This window comes from Equus caballus, chromosome 28 (assembly GCF_041296265.1).
Source record: "Equus caballus isolate H_3958 breed thoroughbred chromosome 28, TB-T2T, whole genome shotgun sequence".
Classification (NCBI taxonomy): Eukaryota; Metazoa; Chordata; class Mammalia; order Perissodactyla; family Equidae; genus Equus; species Equus caballus.
Genome location: NC_091711.1, coordinates 43,748,051 through 43,766,408, shown reverse-complemented (window position 1 = coordinate 43,766,408; position 18,358 = coordinate 43,748,051). Strand labels below are relative to the sequence as shown.

At 52.0% G+C, this 18,358-nt stretch overlaps 1 protein-coding gene across 3 annotated transcripts; it reads left to right on the top strand.

The window, feature by feature from the left end:
- Positions 1-3,399: 3,399 nt before the first annotated feature.
- Positions 3,400-15,624, top strand: CENPM (centromere protein M). 3 transcript variants are annotated; one of them, XM_001500392.6, is made up of 6 exons: positions 3,400-3,893; positions 4,437-4,516; positions 7,167-7,259; positions 8,558-8,637; positions 9,810-9,901; positions 14,877-15,624. In XM_001500392.6, exons 1-6 carry the CDS (start codon positions 3,837-3,839, stop codon positions 15,015-15,017), a joined length of 543 nt encoding a protein of 180 aa, XP_001500442.3. In that variant the 5' UTR covers positions 3,400-3,836; the 3' UTR covers positions 15,018-15,624. The 3 variants fall into 3 exon arrangements, with proteins under 3 accessions (XP_001500442.3, XP_070109834.1, XP_023486812.1); XM_070253733.1 differs by lacking the exon at positions 14,877-15,624 and adding an exon at positions 12,853-13,082 and having other exon boundaries at positions 3,739-3,893; XM_023631044.2 differs by lacking the exon at positions 7,167-7,259 and having other exon boundaries at positions 3,739-3,893.
- Positions 15,625-18,358: the final 2,734 nt, after the last annotated feature.

Genomic DNA, 18,358 nt, shown 5'->3' with positions numbered 1-18,358 from the left:
GCATGTGGTACAGAGATGACAGACAGGGCAGGGTTGGCGGAATTTGGAGAGGGACGGGAGGCACCCAGCAGGCCGCTGGGCCCCAGAGGTGGTGGGCCTGGAGAGGAGAGTTTCCTGGCGGAGATAACTGGGAGGGTTCAGAGGCTTGCCATTGGAAGGTAGGGAGAAATTGGGGTCCCTTGCAAGTGGGTGGGGACACAGAAGCAGTGACCAATAGAGTCAATGAGGGTCATATATATATATGAAGTTATAAAGAGAAGAACCAAGACTGAGACTGAGAGTCTGGACACATTGGTCCAGTGTAGCATTTACCATGTGCCAGACTCTGCTTTCAGTGCTTTATTTACACTAACTCATTTACTTGTCGTCGAAGGTCACAGAGCAAGAAAGTTGCAAGGCCAGGGTTGGAGCCCTAGCCTGGCCTTCAGGCCCCCGTGCAGGGGCTGCCCCTCCCAGTTCTGCCTCACCAGCCCTGCAGCCCCCCTGGCTGGGATATGGCCTGGGATAGTTGTGGCTCCCAGGCACTGAGCACCCCAATTGCCAGGCGTGGCCCCCACATCACTTCATCCAGTCCCGCAGCTGGGTTGGTATTGATAGCCCACTGTGGGATGAGGCAGCTATGGTTCAGAGAGGTGAAGCTGCTTACCCTCTCCTTCTAGGTCACTCACCTTCTCAGTGACAAAGCCAGGGAGTCGGTGTGGGGGCAGAGGGGACCACCTCCTAAGCCTGGTCCTCCCTCCTGTTCTATAGACAGGGTGTCAGGCACCTAGTGAGCACGCCATACACAGCAGTGGTCATTGTCTCAGGAGGAGAGAGCAGCCCTGGAGGCCCAGGGGCAGGAAAGAGGCTTCAAGGAACCGCCTCCCCAGGGAGTCCATTCCCAGAAACCTGAGGACAGGCAGGTGGGTGAGATGGTTTCAGGACACTGGGTCCCCCACCCCTAGACACCCTGCCAACTCTGGGACCATCTGGGCCCCTACAAAAATGGGGGTCCTCTCCAGCATATATGGGGCAAGGGGAGTGAGTTTGAATTCACAGAGGGATTTTTATTGAGAAATAAGGTACATGCAGTAAAATACAAACCTTAACTGATAATTTTTACCTATATATACACCTGTGCAACCACCACGCAGATCAATGTCTAGAATACGTCCATCACCCCAGACAATTCCCTCCTGCCTCGTGCCGGTCACCCCCTTCCCACTGATCTGATTTCTATCACTATGGATTAGTTTTGCCTGTATTTGGACTTCATATAAATGGAGTCATACAGTACGCACTCTTTTGTGTCTGGCTTCTGTTGCTCAGCTCGATGCTTTTGCTATTCGGATGGCGTTGCAGGTATCAGCACACCACAACTTGTGTATCTGTTCACCACTGAGGGATGTTTGGATTGTTTCCAGTGTGGGACTATTGTGAGCAAAGCTGCCTAAGTGCTTTTCAATAGTTTGGAGTGGGAAGACAGAGAGGGGTCAGGGGAGGGATGACAAAGAGGCATGGAGAAACTTCTGGGGGTAAAGGATATGTTCATTATCATGATTGTGGTGTGAATTCAGGGTCTGCTTAAACATCACCTTCTTAGAGGGGCCTCCCCTGACCTAAAGGAGCTTCTTCCTACCCATCTCTATTCATCCCCACCCGTCTTAGTTCATCTTCACAGCACTCACTGCTCCCTGACTTTCAGGGACCCCCTCCACACCTCATACTGTGGGGAATCCAAAGCCCCATCTGTGCTGGGGCAGGGGCTCCATGAAGCTATTTACTTCCAGCTCTTTCTAAGCAAGATATTATGAGTTTAGTCTGCAGTGGGAAGGATTTAGCTTAGACAAGGAGCATGCCTCTGTTCTCCCAGTTGTCACAGCACTGAACACAGTGTGATCACTGTCTGACTCCCCCATTACACTGAGTTGATCAATGATGTCTGATTCATCCATGTTCTCAGGGTGGGGCATTGGGTTTTCGGTAGGAAATGATGAAAGAATCACTACTGAGAATGTATGAATGGATTAGATCAATCCATTCATTCAACAAATATTTATTGAGCCACTACCATGCAGCAGGTACTTTTTAAAGTGCTGGACATACAAACTGACAAGTCTCTGCCCTCATGTATCTTGTGCTCTAGTTGGAGAGACAGACAATGAGCAAGTAATTACTTAACTGTTGGGAGAAGCAGTCTGCCTTGGGCCCTGAGCGTCATCCCTGCAGGTTCTTGCTAGGTATGCCAAGAAAGCAAGGTCCTGAAAGCTCTTTACCCCAGGGCCATGTCTCAGGGTTGTGTTTGCAGCAAGTAACCTTGCAGGATGGAGTAACATCTCCGTGTCTCAGGGTTGTGTTTGCAGCAAGTAACCTTGCAGGATGGAGTAACATCTCGCCCCACGTGGACAAAGAACAGGTATTCCTACCACTCACTATGAAAGCAGTGAATCTCTAATCTCTGTGTTCCTCTCCTGTAACGCCATCCATGGGGTGTACGGGCATCCATGATGGGTCCTTTGCGGGACTTGGGGGACATGGGGAACTGACACAAACACACATGAAGCCCTGGCTACTGCTTTCACCATGAGTAACAAAGTCCTTTGTCTCTGACACAGGAGCTTCATGTCTTCTGCCAGCATCTATGAAATAGTAACCAACTATTACTTTATAGTTTATTACTTTATTACTTTATTAGTAACAGTTCATTACTTTATTAGTAACAGTTATTTAGTAACAGTTTATTAGTTTGTAAGTACAGTAAAATCTCAGAGGCTGCACAGTTATTGATGATATGTGAAACGGAGATTACTGCTACTGAGCAAATAGAGCAGAAAAAGGGAAACAGGGAAACAGGGAGTGTGTGGCACGAGGGCTTGATATTTTAGACAGTGTCGTTAAGAAAACCCCCTCCGATAAGGTGACATTGGAGCAGAAGCACAAATTAAGTGAGGAAACAAGCCATAAGACTACTTGGGAGAACAGCATTTCAGCCAGAGAGAACTGCAGGGGCAAAGGTCCTGAGGTCAGAGGATACTTGGACTATTTAGGAACAGCCTAGGGGCCCTCATGGCTAGAGGGGTGTTGGAGGGAGAAGAGCAGAAGATGAGCCCAGGGAGATTGTCAGGAGCCAGAACACACAGAGTCTCAAAGGCCACGGAAGGCGTTTGCAATGGACTCTGAGTAAGACGGGAACTCTGGTGGGTTTGATCAGAGAAGTGGCCTTCTCTGACTTCTGTTTTAAAAGGATGAATCTTATTTCTGTGTAGTAAATAGTGGCAGCCCTGAGGACCAGGTGGAAGCAGGGAGTCAGTGAAAAGGCTGTGACAACAGTCCCGGTGAGAGATGACAGTGGCTTGTCCTGATAGTGGAACGGAGGTGGTGAGAAGTGGTCAGCTTCTGGATGCATTTTAAAACCCACAGGCTTGCTTACGGATTGTATGTGTGGTATGAAGAAGACAAGCCAAGGATGATCCCAAGGTTTTGTTCTGAGCAGCTGCAAGGATGGAGTCAACTGAGATGGAGAAGACGCGGGACGGGCAGGTTTGGAAGGAATCAAGAATATGGCGAATGAGCATGAGTGAACGAAAATGAACGCAGGAATCACTGAATATTTTCTTTCTCCGAGACATGAAATAAAAGGCCTGTCCCATGGGCAGCACCTTAAGTGCCTGGGGCCGGCGCTGGAATTCTCCCTCAGAAAATGAGGTAGCGGTTCCTTTAAGAGGGCCCCGCCCCACTCCACGAAGCCCCGCCCAAAGAGGGTCACGTGCCCCTCGGTCGCGCACTAGGGGCGGGCGTCGGGGCGGTTTGAAAGCCGGGCGCGCACCACAAGAGCGGCGGTTCGGCCTGCGACTGGGATGTCGGTGTTGCGGCCCCTGGACAAGCTGCCTGGCCTGAACACGGCCACCATCTTGGTGAGCGTCAGCAGCCCCGCTACCCCGGCCCGCCCCTCTTCCTCCGCAATGCCTCAGCCGCGCGGTCGTCTGCGCGCTCTGAGGTGCTGGCGCGGGCTATTCCGGCAGGGGAGTGGTGGGCGGGAGAGCCGCGCTGTCAGCCAATCGGAGTAGGCGCTCTCTCAGGCTAAGAGACGCCCCCACCAATAGGTGCGCGGCGGGCTCTTTCCTGGTTCCTGATTGGTGGGTGGCTGAGCGGGGAGGCCGCGGGCGGGGAGCGTGCAGGGTGGCTGAGGTGGGCGCCGGGCGGGCACTTGGTTTCCTCCGGTCGCAGGGTCTGACCTCCCGGAGAAGCCAGGCCGTCCGAGGGAGGGTCCGGGAAGGTAGTAATTGCTGGGCAGACGGGCCCCGAGCGGGTGCAGACCTCGGGCGTCAGCCCGTGCCTGGCGGGAGCCGGAGCCAGAGTCCTGGGTGTCGCGGCTGCCCTGGGCTGGTGCCTGATCCCAGGCCTCGGGCGGGACCGCGGTGCCCAGTATCAGTCGGCCTCCTCCTCTCTCTGGGCAGCTGGTGGGCACGGAGGATGCTCTGCTGCAGCAGCTGGCCGATGCGATGCTCAAGGAGGACTGCGCCTCCGAGCTGAAGGTGTAAGTAGCGGAGGCTGGGGTGTCCGATCGCGCGGCTGTGGCCCGAACGCGGGTCTGGGCGTGAAGGAGAGCGGAGGGGCCGCCCGAGAGGCCAGCCCCTCGGGGTGTCCATCCTAGCGCGGTCGGTCCTCCCCAACCCTGCCGGCGGCGTCTGGTGGGTGGCTCCTTCACGTCTTCTTCACGTGTCAGCTCCTCATCCTAGGCATCCTCCTGCTCCCTCTGTCACACACTTGTTCAGTCTTCCTCTAGCGCTTGTCACCATAAGAAATGTCCTTGTTCACCTGTTTGCTTGTTTCCAGTCCCGTCCCCTTGAGGGCAGGGACTTTGACTTTTGTTCTCGGGCGAATCCCCAGTGCTTTGAGCAGTGCCTGGCACAGAGTAGATGCTCAGAGACACCCCGTATTTGGAGAAAAGGTGACTAAAGAAGCATATTTAGTTTTCCTCTTTCTAATTCATGGGGAGTAGAAAACAGCTGCTGGCAGGATCAAGTCACTGAGTATATGTCGGTTCATTCTCCCTGATGGAAGGATAAGCTCCAGGGGTCCGTGTTGAAGGAGAATGATCCAAATCCAGAGGGTATTTCCCCCACGGGAATTGGGAATGCCCCTTACTAGGTAGAATAAGCCCCGTTACAGGCCTTTAAAGAATCTCTGGTGAAGGACATAATCCTTTCCCTCTAAATACAAATTGTTCATAGGTCCATCTGTGCTCTACCCATCTTCCCAGACTCTTAGGCTACAGAACATCAAACACAATAACCAACAATCTCAAACCCTTAGCTCAGAAATAGGAAAGGATTCTTAAAAATTCATTTAATTAGCATCAGAGTAAATGGAAAATGTGGACAAAATTGCCTGTATTGAGCATAAACAAGATGGAAAGAAGTATCATGGAAACTGTTGCTGAAAAAGGGCTAGTCACGTGACATGCAAAAATCTGATAGAGTACCCACTCTGGAAAAATGTACAGGAAAAGGAGAAGAAATCTCCTTCTTGAGTGTTTTGTGCCATTGAGAAACTTGATAAGAACATGAGTTTTTAAAAGAAGCATTCAAAGACGAAATGATAAAACAACAGAATGAGAGGAAAAAGGTTACAGGGCGAAGGGCAAAAAAGGGCCCAAAATAATACCATTAGAGAGCTATCTAATAAATGCCTAGAAACAGCAAGGAGCAGAGTACATGTGGTTGAAGACTAAGTTGTTTACAAAAAAGAAAGCATTGAGAAAATCACCGTAAAAGCGTTCAAAGATGTAGTAGAAGAAAACTTCCCTGAAATGAATGAAGAGTTGAATTTGTCCATTAGAAAGCGTAAATATATCTTGTTCCAGGAAAAATGGATACAGAATACTTTTGTCACATTATATCCTGGTTAAGTTATTGAAGTTCAAGGGTAAATAGTTCTTCAGACTTTTAGGCAGGAAACGCAAACCATTGATTCTGTTGCCAAATGCTTCCAGCTCTCCACATTTGGAGCATTTAAACTTTTGTGGGTGTGTGGAGACATGTGATCAGTTCTGACCAATGAGCTGTGAGCAAAAATTGTGATCTCTATTGCTGAAGCATTTAATTGCCAGTGAGAGACCCTCCTCATTGCCCTATGCCTCTCCCATGGCGATCAGCAGTGTTCCAGAGTGGCAGCTTCATCTGCCTGGATCCAAAGTTATAGTTAGAGCAAAATATATATGTATATAATAATAACAATAATAATAATGTAAATATACATTTATGTCTTGTCAAATTCTAGGGTAAATTATAAGATTGTTAACTTTCTCATTTTTCGTAATAGAGACTCAATCTAATATAGATAAAATTGGAACATATAGTTAAAAATGATACCAACTTACTAATTTTTTCATCTATTTTTTCTAGCTCTACTTTAGTTATTTTACATCCATCCAATTCAAATAAAATTAAATTCATACTATTCTATTTTTAGATTATATCTATTCAAGTATCTGAATGTGTATACATTATGTACATGAAGAGATGTTTAGAAAAATGTTCTAATGTTAATTAATACTAGTAATTTCTAAGTAACTGGACTTTTAGGAGAGTGTGTTTTTTTAACTTTTGTACTTTTTGGTATTTCATGAATTAGAAGCTGGGGGATAAAAGGAGATGGGTAATTGGAATAAGTGGAAATGGGCAGAAGTAGAGGGTTCAAGAAAAACCTTCAGGTAGGTATTTGATAACCAGAGACCAAGTCCAGAGGAGGATGATAAGGGTGAGTTGCCCAAGGTCACATAGCTGGTAGATGGCACTGAACTGGAACTTGAGCTCACTTTGTCACACTCCAAAGGGGTTCAGTCTTAACCCCTAAACATCACAGTCCAACACCCGTCTTCTGAGCCTGGTCTCCCTCGCGGCATGCAGTGTAGCTGGCTAGCCCCATGCCATCTTATGTCCAGAACTCCCTCTTGCCAAGGTGGTTACTAACCAGAGCTCCTTCCTGCCCGATGGAGTTGGACAGGAGTAGTGTGGACTGGACCAGCTCTGCCCTGCACCTGTGCTCCCCTAGGAGTCTTGCCCACGAGGGTATCAGGTGAATAGGTGTGGAGCCCTTGGCCTCTTCCCCTAGGAAGGGCAGCCTGTGAACAATCACTCTGATGGGGGCACGGATATCTAGTCCTGCACTTTCTTGTTTTTCAGCCACTTGGCAAAGTCCCTCCCTCTGCCCTCCAGTGTGACTCGGCCCCGAATTGACCTTATTATGTTTGTGGTCAACCTTCACAGCAAATACAGGTGAGAGCCAGGGGATGGGGGCTGTCACGGATCAAGAAGAGCTGGCTTAGGGGTACACTGGGACGGTGACCTTGCTTGTGAAGAGAAGGAGAGGAGAAAGGGAGAGACTGCCTGGGGTTAACCTAGGGAGTAAGAAGGGGGAGCCAGTGGACAGTACATGATGTCAAAAAGACACTGGCAAATCCCGGCGGTGTCATCAGTCATTCAGCTAATGCTCTCTGAGGCCAACTCTGTGTCCCTGACAGACATAGAAACACGAGATACCCGTAGCATCAGGGTTCAGTGCAGACTCGCTACCTGACCCGTTGGAACTAGTCAGCAGTGACTAGGCCCATGGGAGACTGAGAAAGGGCTGAGATCTGCCATGGCTGCCAGGGGGTCCTGGCTCAGTGGATCTGTCGCTCTTGAGGTACCTCTGTTCACCAAAAGGGACACTTAGGTGCAGAGCCATCATTGCTATGGCCTCAGGCCTTGTTCATTCAGGCTGAAACCTTGGCTTGGGCCCTCTGACCAAGATGGCTGTTGGCCAGGAGACACAAGATTCCTTCCTCACTCTCTGGACACCAGTGAATGAAAGCCTTGGCCCAAAAGGTCAGAGTGCCCTTGTTTAGAGGAAAAGCATGTTTTCATATAATTGATATGACTGTAAATACTATAACCTTATTGGAGAGCAATTTGACATTGCCTATATACATTTTTAAAGACACCCACTGTGACCCAGCCGTTCTTCTAGCCTCTGTCCTACAGAAACAGAAACACTTGGTTGTACAAGGATATAGAAGGACATATGTAAAGGAACGTTCATGCAGCATTCTTTGTCCTGGGGAAAAACTGAAGAGCACGTCAGTGTCCATCACTGGGAAAATAGTCAGAAAGTGGTACTGTGAGGTCATTCCGAAGAAGGTGACAGATACGTCGAACCCAACTAAACCCAACCAGATGCTTATACGTATCACTATGTGTAGTTGCATATGAAAAGAATTTGAGGAGAATTACACCCCAAGCTATTGGCAGTGGTTACCTCTGGGGAGTTGAGACTGACGGGTAGTACTAGAGAGGGGCCTTTTACTTTTTACTTATACATCCATATTTACTATTTGATTATTTTACAGGCTTGAGTCACTTTGTAATTAAAAGTAGTTAAAAAAAAATGAAAGGACAAAATAGTCCCCTAGGGCTATTTTCTGTCACCTCGTCTCGTTCTCTGGCCTCTGTGGAATGAGGAGGGGGGCATCTGCCTTCTCTGTTGTAAGGTTTGTCTTCTGGTTTGTTTTCTCACCCTGGCCTGGCCACCCCAGCCTCCGGAACGTGGAGGAGTCCCTGCACCATGTGGATGCCACCTTCTTCCTGGGCAAGGTGGGCTTCCTCGCCACGGGCGGTAAGTGCTTTCCCCGCCTGCTGCTGCCCAGCCCACACCGAGAGCAGTGTGTGGCTGGGTGTTGTAGTGGCCTCCTTGCTAAGGCAGCCTGGCTGTTGGAAAGAACATGGGCTTTGGAATCTGACCTGCTGTCGGTCTTTCTAAAAGCAAATCTGAGCAGATCATTCTGCTGAGTTAATTGCTTAGAGTTGCCTAGTGGTTCCCTGTGGCTTCAGAGTAGATTCCAAACTCCTGTAAAGACACAAAGCATTTGCAGTTTGGCTTCTGCCTTCCTGTCCAGTCTCATCTCCTGTTACTCTCCCATTCTCTGGTGCAGCTTGTAGTTCTCAGAACAAGCCATGCTGTTCCTGAGATCATAATGTTCACAGTGGCGATCATAGGAGCCCACACTTGTGGAGCGCTCAGTGTACGCCAGACACTGCTGGTTGCTGTGTTTCTGTATCACCTAATCTTCACAACAAACAGCCCTTTGACGCGGGTATTATTATCTCTATTTTATAGCTGAAGAAACTAGTCCTGAGGTTATATCACTTACCTGAGGCCCTGCAGCTAAAAAGTGGGAGAGCTGATTTCCACACCTCTAGAGTCATAGTCCACAGCCTATACCCTTCGTGATTAGACCATATGGCTTTTCACAAGTGCTTTTTTCCTCTTCTTTATCTAACAAACCCCTATTTTCTGCCTCCTGGGGCACGCGCCCCTGACCAGCCCTGCAGTCTGGGCCCTCGGGGTATCCATCCCATGCATGCGTCTGTTGGAGACCCCCACCCATCCACCTACACCTGTGATGTGTCTGACCTGTCTGCCCCCCAGCTGAACTGGGAGCTCCTTGGCGGAGGGCCTGGTACAGGTTATTCTCCACAAGTCTTGGTGAATAAATGAATGCCAGATCATTTCTACATATTCCTTCATTGCATCTCTAAGTAACTCAGGCATCGGGGCTGTTATGATCCTCCCTTTAAAGATGAGGACACTCATGTTTGCATAGAGCCCTCCCTCAAAGCCCTTTCAGCCTTATTTCTAATATGATGATCTTGACTGCCCTGAGAAGAAGGTGAACAGGATTGTCACCCCACTGACTAGTAAGAAACCGAGGCCCGGAGAGGGAACGTGGATGACTTTGCGCAGTGCCTCCTGGAATTCAACCCATTGCACTCGCGGCTTCTTTGCAGCTGGGCGGGAGAGCCACTGCAGCGTTCACCGGAACACCGTGGTGAAGCTGGCCCACACCTACCGAAGCCCCCTGCTCTTCTGTGACCTGGAGGTGAGGACACTGATCACGCTGGTGCAGGGAAAGAGCAGTCAGCACACAGCGGGCCTGGCAGGAACGCTTCTTGGAGGGTCATCAAGCCCCTGAGTGAGAGGGGTCCTGAGGTGGAGACGCAAGATCCTGGTTTGAATCCTGGCTGTCCTGCTCACTGGCTGTGACCTTGAGTGAGACACTGTAAGCCTTGGGGTGCACAGATGTAAAGTGAGGTGATGCTGTGCATTCGTCTCGTCACTTGTGCTGTCACTCGTGACCTTACTTTTGCTTTGTTTCCTCTCTGCTCATAGCTAAGTCTGTGTATGTTTTTGTGGGTTCATGTTAGTATCTCACCCTCCTGCTGGGCTATAGGTGCCGTGAGGCCAGGCATCTTGTCTGTCTCATTAACCAGTGCATCCTCAAGTCGCCCTGGCAGTCAGAACGCCCCATGTCCCCCTTACCTCCCTGGATTGCAGACCTTTGTCCAGTCCCAGTGCAGGGCTGGGCATCCCTCAGGCAGCAGGGATGGTGGGTGGGTGGGTAGTGGTTAGATGGATACGGTATGGTGTTGGTTCTGCCCTGACGCACTGCTGTTGGTGTTTCTTACAAGGTGAGCCCTAATTAGGAGGGTAGCAAAGAAGATTTCTATTTTGCTGGTAAATTTTGCTCTTCAGCCTCTCTGTGCAGTATGAATCCTGATGGCTTTTTGCTAAAGGGTCCTTTAGGGTCCTTTAGGACCTTTAGCAAAGGACCCCAAAATTGCTGCTGTTCCCAATGGAAGGTCTGCTGAGGGCTCCCAGGGCCTGGGCTGCCCCACCCATGCACCAGGCCTGCTCAGTTGGTTTGGGGTCTGTTTATTGGTTTTAAGGTTCGTTTTGAAGATTTGTGTTTCTGCTCTGTTCTGGGTCTTGTACCAGTTCCCAAAGGCAAAGTGATGTACTGCAGAGAGAACTAAGTCAGCACGTGGTCCCTCACCACCGTCTACACCAGAGGTTCTTGTTCTGGGGTCTGTGGATCCCTCTGGTCTGAGGATAGAACTCAGAGGATCTGTGAAGTTAGACAAGAAAAAAGTTACTTCTTTTTTTTCGCTAACCTCTAAGTGAAATTTAGATTATGAATGTAGGCAAGAGATGTCGATGGTATTGGCCAAATCTGCAGTTGTTACTGATAGAAGTGGCAGATGTTGCCATGTCACATGAGGACTGGGGCGGGTCTCATCCCTCCAGCATTGCAGTGGTCCTTAGACCAGCCCCATATCTCATTCAATGTATCCGTAAAGCTGCACATGCTACTGTGTCACGAAGTTGTGTTTTCTATTTGATGAGTATTTTAAGAACTCCTGATTAGGGGCCAGCCTGGTGGCTCAGCAGTTACGTTCACACATTCCACTTCAGCGGCCGGGGATTCGCCGGTTCAGATCCCGGGTGCAGACATATGCACCACTTGTCAAGCCATGCTGTGGCAGGCGTCCCACATATAAAGTAGAGGAAGATGGGCACGGATGTTAGCTCAGGGCCAGTCTTCCTCAGCAAAAAGAGGAGGATTGGTGGCAGGTGTTAGCTCAGGGCTAATCTTCCTCAAAAAAAATGGTATTAAAAAAAAAGAACCCCTGATTAGACCAACACTCTGATCTCACAGATAGGACCCTGAAGTCTGGGTCACACCTGAGGTGCCTGCCTCTGTCAGGCCCCTGCTAGGCTTTCCTCAAGGAACCTGAGAAAACCGAGACCCAGAGAGAAGGGTCTTGCTTCACAATCACCCAGCTAGTAAGTAAGCGGGAGAGCCAGGAGGCTGGTCTGCCCATCGTAGCCTGCGGACTGCGTGGCATTAGACAAGTCACTGCCCCTCCCTGCACAGCTCTAGTCTTATCTCTAAAGGGGAATCATAGTCTTTGCTCCCACAGCGCTGGTGTGCGTACCCGGCCGTCTGTGGTGCTCCCTAACCTTGCTATGGGTGGTGCAATTCTGTATCTGGCCAGGAGGTGGCAGGCCATACCAGGTCCTGGGTTTTCCTGGAGCCTGAGAACTCAAGAAAAGGCCTGCGGCTGTTTATTTCTACCAGCAGCAGACCTGCTGAGAACAGAGACCTGGCATTCCCAGGATGGAGCACCCGGTGTTTGGACAGTCATCCTTCCTCAGACCCATGTTGTCCTTTTCAGGGCACCCTCCTCCTCTGCATAGTCGAGTTTGAGCCTTGCCATATTTTGAGGCCTTTGCATGGCAGAGATTATTAACCCCGTTTTACAGATGAAGAAACACACCTAGGGAGGTGTGGGATTCGCCCAGTGAGATTCTTTCCTAGCTCTGCCCATAGGGCCCTGTGCTGGCCCCTGAGAACCCGGATGAGTCAGACACTGGCCCTGCTCTCTCGGAATCTAGCGAGATAGACCCGCATGTAATGTCTGCAGCAGCAGAAGGATCTGCAGGGCTTTAGAAGCCTGGCAGTGGATTTAAGGCATTCCTTCCTGTAGGTGACAGTGGCAGACATGCTGTGGTCAGACTTGGGTTTTGGGGACACGTCTCTGGAGTGTGATGTGTGGATTGAGGAGGCCTGGCCAGAGGCAGGAGGCCCAGGGACGAGGCTGCTGCAGGAGGCAGGCCGTGGAGGCTGAGCAAGAACAGCAGCAGCTTGGAGGTATATTTTAGAGCAAAAGCCAGAGAACTTAGAGTAAGAGGATTTACTCAACGAATACTTCTTACAGCTCTACAGTGGGCCAAACACTGTTCTAGGCTCTAGAGATGCAGCAAAGAACAAAACATTTAAAAAAAAATCCCAGCTCTATTCTAGTGGAGGAAACAATGTAAGGAAGTAGAATGTGTAATGTGCTAGAGAATGGGGACGCAACATGTCAGGTGGTGGTAAAGCAGTAAGATTTAGATAGGGGGACTTGGGGCTGGGAGGGCTCACTAAAAAAGTGACCCTTAAGGGCTGGCCCCGTGGCCGAGTGGTTAAGTTCGCGCGCTCCCCTGCAGGTGGCCCAGTGTTTCGTTGGTCTGAGTCCTGGGTGCGGACATGGCACAGCTTATCAGGCCACGCTGAGGCAGCATCCCACATGCCACAGCTAGAAGGACCCACAACAAAGAATATACAACTATGTACCAGGGGACTTTGGGGAGAAAAAGGAAAAAAATAAAATCTTTAAAAAAAAAAAAAAGTGACCCTTAAGTGAAGTGAACCGTCAAAGTGAAGACTCAAAGGAGGTAAGGAGGCAAGTGTGGAGACGCCTGGTGGAAGGCACACTAGGTGGGAGCAGTGCAAAGGCCCTGAGTTTGGAACTTACCTGGTGAGTTCAAGGTCCCGCAGGGGCCTGAGTGGCTGCAGCAGAGCAAAGGGCAGAGCAGTGGAGATGGGCCAGAGTGACCAGGGCCAGGTCAGGAGGGCCTTGTGGGTCGTAGTAAAGGCAGTGGCTTTTACTTGGAATAAAACTGGTTCTGCTGGAGGGTGTGGGGCCAGCGAGGGAGGCAGCCTGACTTGGGTTTATGTGGATCCGTCCAGCTGCTGGGAAGAAGGTAGACTGAAGGAAGCAAGGACAGAAATAGGGAGATGGGGCCGGGGACTATTTCTAGAAGAGTTAAGAGTGGCCTAGGCTCGGTAGTGTCCAGGGAAGAGGAGACGGGATGGTCCCCTGAGTGTTTCCAGAGTGGATCCAATACAACGTGCTCATGGCTTGGATGTGAGACAGGAAAGCAAGAAGAGGCAAGGATGGCTCTGGAGTTTTCAGCCTGAGCAGCTGGGAGGAGGGAGTTGCCTTTGGCTGAGATGGGACGACAGTAGGGAGTAGGTTGGGGGTGCTCCCAGGGACTCCATTTTGGACATGCTAAGATTAGGGTCTGTCAGATGTCTACAGAGAAATCCAGTAGGCAGCTGCATCCGTGTGTCTGACATTTGGAGGAAAGGTCTGGAGATGTAATTTGGGCATCCTCAGCAATTGGATGGTTTTAAAGCCGTGGAACTGGATGAGGTCACCTAAGGAGCAAGTGTTGGGAGGAGAGATGCACAGGCCAAGCCCTGGGGCCCAGCATTCAGATATCAGATAAAGAGGAGGGAGAAGCCTGTGAGGTGGGAGGAAAAGCTGGGTAAGTGGGGGTCCCGGGAGCCAGGTAGAAAAAGCATTTCAAAGAGAGAGGCAGCGGCTACATCAGATTCTGCCAAGAGGAGAATCTCAGTGAGAATGAGGCTGTGCGATGAGGACTGAGATGTTACCTCTGGACTTAGAACCATGGAGATCACGAGTGACAAATGATGGGAGCAAGAGCAGGAGGACTTGAGGATGCCCGGTCTCTGGTTTGGGTGTCTGGGTTGATGGTTCGCCCTTCCTCAGTTAGAGAGGGAACAAAGGAAGGAGAAGATGTTTCTGAGGCCACCCCTTGGCCAGGAGAGGACGTCTGAGCATCACTGTTCTTCGATAAACATTTATGGAGGGTCTCTTATTTGCCCAGCACTTGCTGGCACCAGGCCCTGGAATAGTCTTGTTGCCGCTACCTAAATCCCACAGCTCCTCTGGGCCCACCGGCCCATCAAAAGCCCTGATAAAGGCACTCTTTGTCGATGGCACCTCCCCATCCCTGGGGAGGACCACTCTCTGTCCACCTCTCTTTTCCATCCCTGTGAGTGTCTTTCTCAGATCCCAGGTAAGGGAGCCTTTGGGGCCTGTGCCTCCCGGGCATTGGTGGGACTAGCCCTGGCTCAGATCCCAGCTCTGTGATCACTGTGTGACTCTAGATGGTTTCCCTGACCTCGCCAGCCCTGCTTGCTAAGCCTTCATTTCAGTGTCCCTGGAGGGTGGTAAAAGGATTCAGTACGCTGAGGTGGTTGGAAGCTGCCTGGTGCAGTGTGCCATAGACAAGGGCATGGCCGTGGTGGGCAGGGTGCTCTGGGCTGGCCCCATGTCTCCTCCCACAGCTCGCCTCTGGCAGCCTGTGCATCTGCTCTGCATCAGGGGAGCAGAGCTGGCCCCCAGCTCTGCCTCCCACTGTTCTCTGCTCTTCCTCTGCAGGTGGAAGGCTTTCGAGCCACCATGGCACAGCGCCTGGTACGTATGCTGCAGATCTGCGCTGGCCACGTGCCCGGCTTGTCGGCTCTGAACCTGCTGTCCCTGCTGAGGAGCTCTGAGAACCCCTCCCTGGAGGACCTGTGAGGGCTGCGGCCCCCGGGCTGCCCCGCCCCACGGCTGGGTGCCTGGCTCAGTAAGCATTCACTGTTGCTGAAGCCCGGATCAGGGCTTGACAGGCTCTGGGTCAGCGATCAGTGCCCCACAGGGCCAAACTCCCCTGCGCTCCAGCAGGCCATGCTGGGGGAGGTGGGGCGCCCAGCTGGTGGGACTCCAGCCCCCTTCCCACTCCAGCAGAGCCCCAGGTCTTTATCCATCTGATGTGCCACATCTCCACTTAAGACTTCATTTGAACAAAGGTCCGTAGCTAAACAAAGTTTGGAAATCACTGTTCTCATCCGCTACTTTGATTTTGCTGATGAGGAAACTGACAGAACAATTACGAGCAGGCTCGGGTCGGAGGGCTTGGACCCCATGAGCCCAGTCTGACTCCACGTCCTAACCTTGCTGTTCCCACATAACCTGGTTTGCCTCCTGGAGGCTCAGTCTCCCCAGGTGTAAAATGGACAGCACTCTCCTCTCCTCATTGCGTGGTGAGGGTTGAATGAAACGACAGAGGTTTTGTGCCTGAAGTGTTAGCCCACGCCTGTTTGCACGCTTGGTGTCTCGCATAATAAACTGTGTCAATGCCTTACACGGTGCCAGGGGACCCCTCAATGAGCAGTAACTAGTATTTGAAATCACAGAGCTAAGTTCAAAAACTGGTGAAAATCCGGGAATTATGCTGTGAATTCATAAATCTGTGAGAATTACGTGAGATGAGCCAGCCGGGGGGCAGTTTCTGGGTTGACAGTGAGATTGTGCCATGACTATGCTTTTCTTCTCCCTTGGGTCTAGTTAGAATTTGTGGAAGTGCCAGGGTTGGAGTCTAGAAATCCTCTCAGCCAGTCGGGGCTCCTCCGCTCCCTTGTGGCCAGATGGGCACATGGGAGCTGGAGGAGTGAATGGGAGGTCTGAGGGAAGAGACCTCAGGAAGAGAGCCAGTCCTGGCTCCCTTGGAGTATGATGGTGCCCTCCCCACCCCCACCCTGCTGGTGCCAGGCCTGCCCTCCATCCCCAGGCCTGTGACTGCTCCCTGCTGGATACCCTGGGCAGCGCCAGCACCGCAGGGCCTCTCTGCTCTGATGTCACCATCGCAGCCGGAGCTCATGCTCCTCACTGAAGGATCGGCCAACTGGAATCTCGCAGCAGGCTCCATGAGGGTGGGGCCCTGCCTTTCTCCTTTCCCTGGGTTCCTTCCAGAACCGAGTCTAGAGCCCCAGCCCTAGTGCTCAGGTTTTGCAGACACCTGACTGTCTTTGAGGCAGCCACTCGGGCCCTGCTGAGAACCTCAGCCACATGGATTCCGGTTGAGGTCCCAAATGTCACCTGACGTTTGCAGGGCATTTCACGCTTTACAGAGCTCTTCTCACAGTCGCTCCTGTGGCCCTCCCAGCAGACCTGTGAGGTTGATAATGTTTCCCCATTTCACAGTTAATGAAACTGAGACTTGTAGTCGGAGGTGTGTCCACGGTCACACAGCTAACCAGTGGCAGAGCCGACTGCTGGCCCCAGTCCTCTGTTTTTTTCCTCGGGTTGTTTTCTCATGCACCTAATCAATGAACAAAGGTTTGGGCCTCTCTGCTGGGCAGGCCCTAAGCTAGGAATATAGAAGTGGGAGAGGCACAGGCCTTGTACCTGAGGAAGCAGTGTGGGAAGGGCGGCTCTAAAGCGCCACTGCCATGTGTTGGGGTCTGCCCCTCAGGACAGTATGCTGGTACCCGTTAGCACATGAGGAGACTGCAGAGGTCGTAGAGGCCGGGCCAAGCTTCATGGAGGAGAGCGCACTCAGCAGGGCCCACACCCACACCAGGAGGACAGGGGCAAGCATGGGGCTCGAGCATGCCTGTGGCCGGTGCTCCCTCAGCCTTTGGGAAGGGAAGCCAACTGCTGTGCCCTGGTTGGCTGGGTCCAGGGTTGAAGGAGGAGGCTGGAGGTGAGAGGCAAAGGGGGCATTGGTCTCTGAGGGGATGGGCAGGCTCCCCGCAGCGGTCCAGGACAGGGGGACTTCTCAGAGGGACTGGTGGTGGCTCCTAGAAACCAGCCTGGGCCGTAAAGGGTGGGCTTTGCAGGGCAGTGTGTGTTGGTGGGGAGGGGAGGTCTTTGGGGGCTGATGGAGCATGGTGTCCAAGCAGGAGAGGAGGGCGGTGTGGACACAGCCTGCCTGCCTCTTCCAGGCATGTCACTTTCTGCTGGAGACAAGGGCAGGTCCTCTCCATGCCCCCAGGCCTCCCCCCAAGCCAGCACAGGGCGCACTTCTTTCTGGTCCCTGTGCCACGTTTTCTTTGCCACTTGGTGACATATAACAAGAGAAGTGGCATCGCATTCTCTAGCCAAGGATCTGGGAGCCTTCCAAGTGCTGGGAGAACACGATGCTGTCGCTGCTGCCTGCTGCTGCGAGCTTGGCAGGGGCCCTGGAACCGAGAGGCCGCCTCTGCCTCACAGCAGAGCTGAGCAATGAGCAACGCCTGCTGCCCCCAGCCAGAGCGTGGTGCTGCTGTGCGCTGTCTGGAGGCCAGTGACACTGACCAGGAGGCAGTTTGGCCAAGGGAAGTAATGGAAGACAGCCTTCCTGCCCAGCGAAGCCCGGAATTGGTGCTTGGTGCTGTGGGGGCTGGGGGGGATAGGAGAGGCTACGCTTGGCTGCTTCCTGCTCTCATGCCCTCAGGCAGATCACTTACCCTCACAGAGCCTCAGTTTCCTCATCCGTAGGATGGGGTCAGGCTAATGAATGCCTTTCTCCCCACTGTGAGGACTGAGATTGTGAAGCCGTTATTTTCAACATAAACCCTCAGGCAAATGTAAGACCTCTCAGGCTGGTCACTGTCACAGGGTAGTCACATCGGAGGCAGTAACTTGGTGGGGGGGGGGGGCAGGTCTGAGGGGCTGGGTGGCCTGAGGCCTCTGGAGGAGCTGCCCTCCAGCTGGACCTGGAAGCTGCAGATTCATGCTCTCTGAGAGCACTGGGGAATGGGGTGGGGGGGGTGCCCATATGGATGAGGCATCCGAGGCTCTTAGAGGGGCAGGGCTTGTTCAGAGTCACAGCTTCTTTTGTCCCCTCAGGCCATCTGGATGTGAGCAGCCCTTGGGCCCACCCCAGGGAGCTCACGTTCTCTGTAGGAGGCACCCAGGCCCAAGGGTTCTGGCCCCAACCTGATGGTATTTCCCACCCCTGCCAAGGAGGCAGGGCCTCCCTGGTGAGAAGGGGCTCTGCAGCAGGGCACCTGCATCTCCTTCACCCCTCAGCAAGCAGAGGCAGGGGCAGCCTGGGGCTGGGCTGAGACGGGGCAGCCTGGCCACAGAGGGGAAGTGATGCAGTGGGAAAGGAC

Coding starts and splice junctions, on each gene's coding strand:
- CENPM (XM_001500392.6), top strand. CDS start 3,837: ATGTCGGTGTTGCGGCCCCTGGACAAGCTGCCTGGCCTGAACACGGCC. Junction 8,638..9,809: donor GGGCTTCCTCGCCACGGGCG/GTAAGTGCTTTC, acceptor GCTTCTTTGCAG/CTGGGCGGGAGAGCCACTGC. Junction 9,902..14,876: donor TGCTCTTCTGTGACCTGGAG/GTGAGGACACTG, acceptor CTTCCTCTGCAG/GTGGAAGGCTTTCGAGCCAC.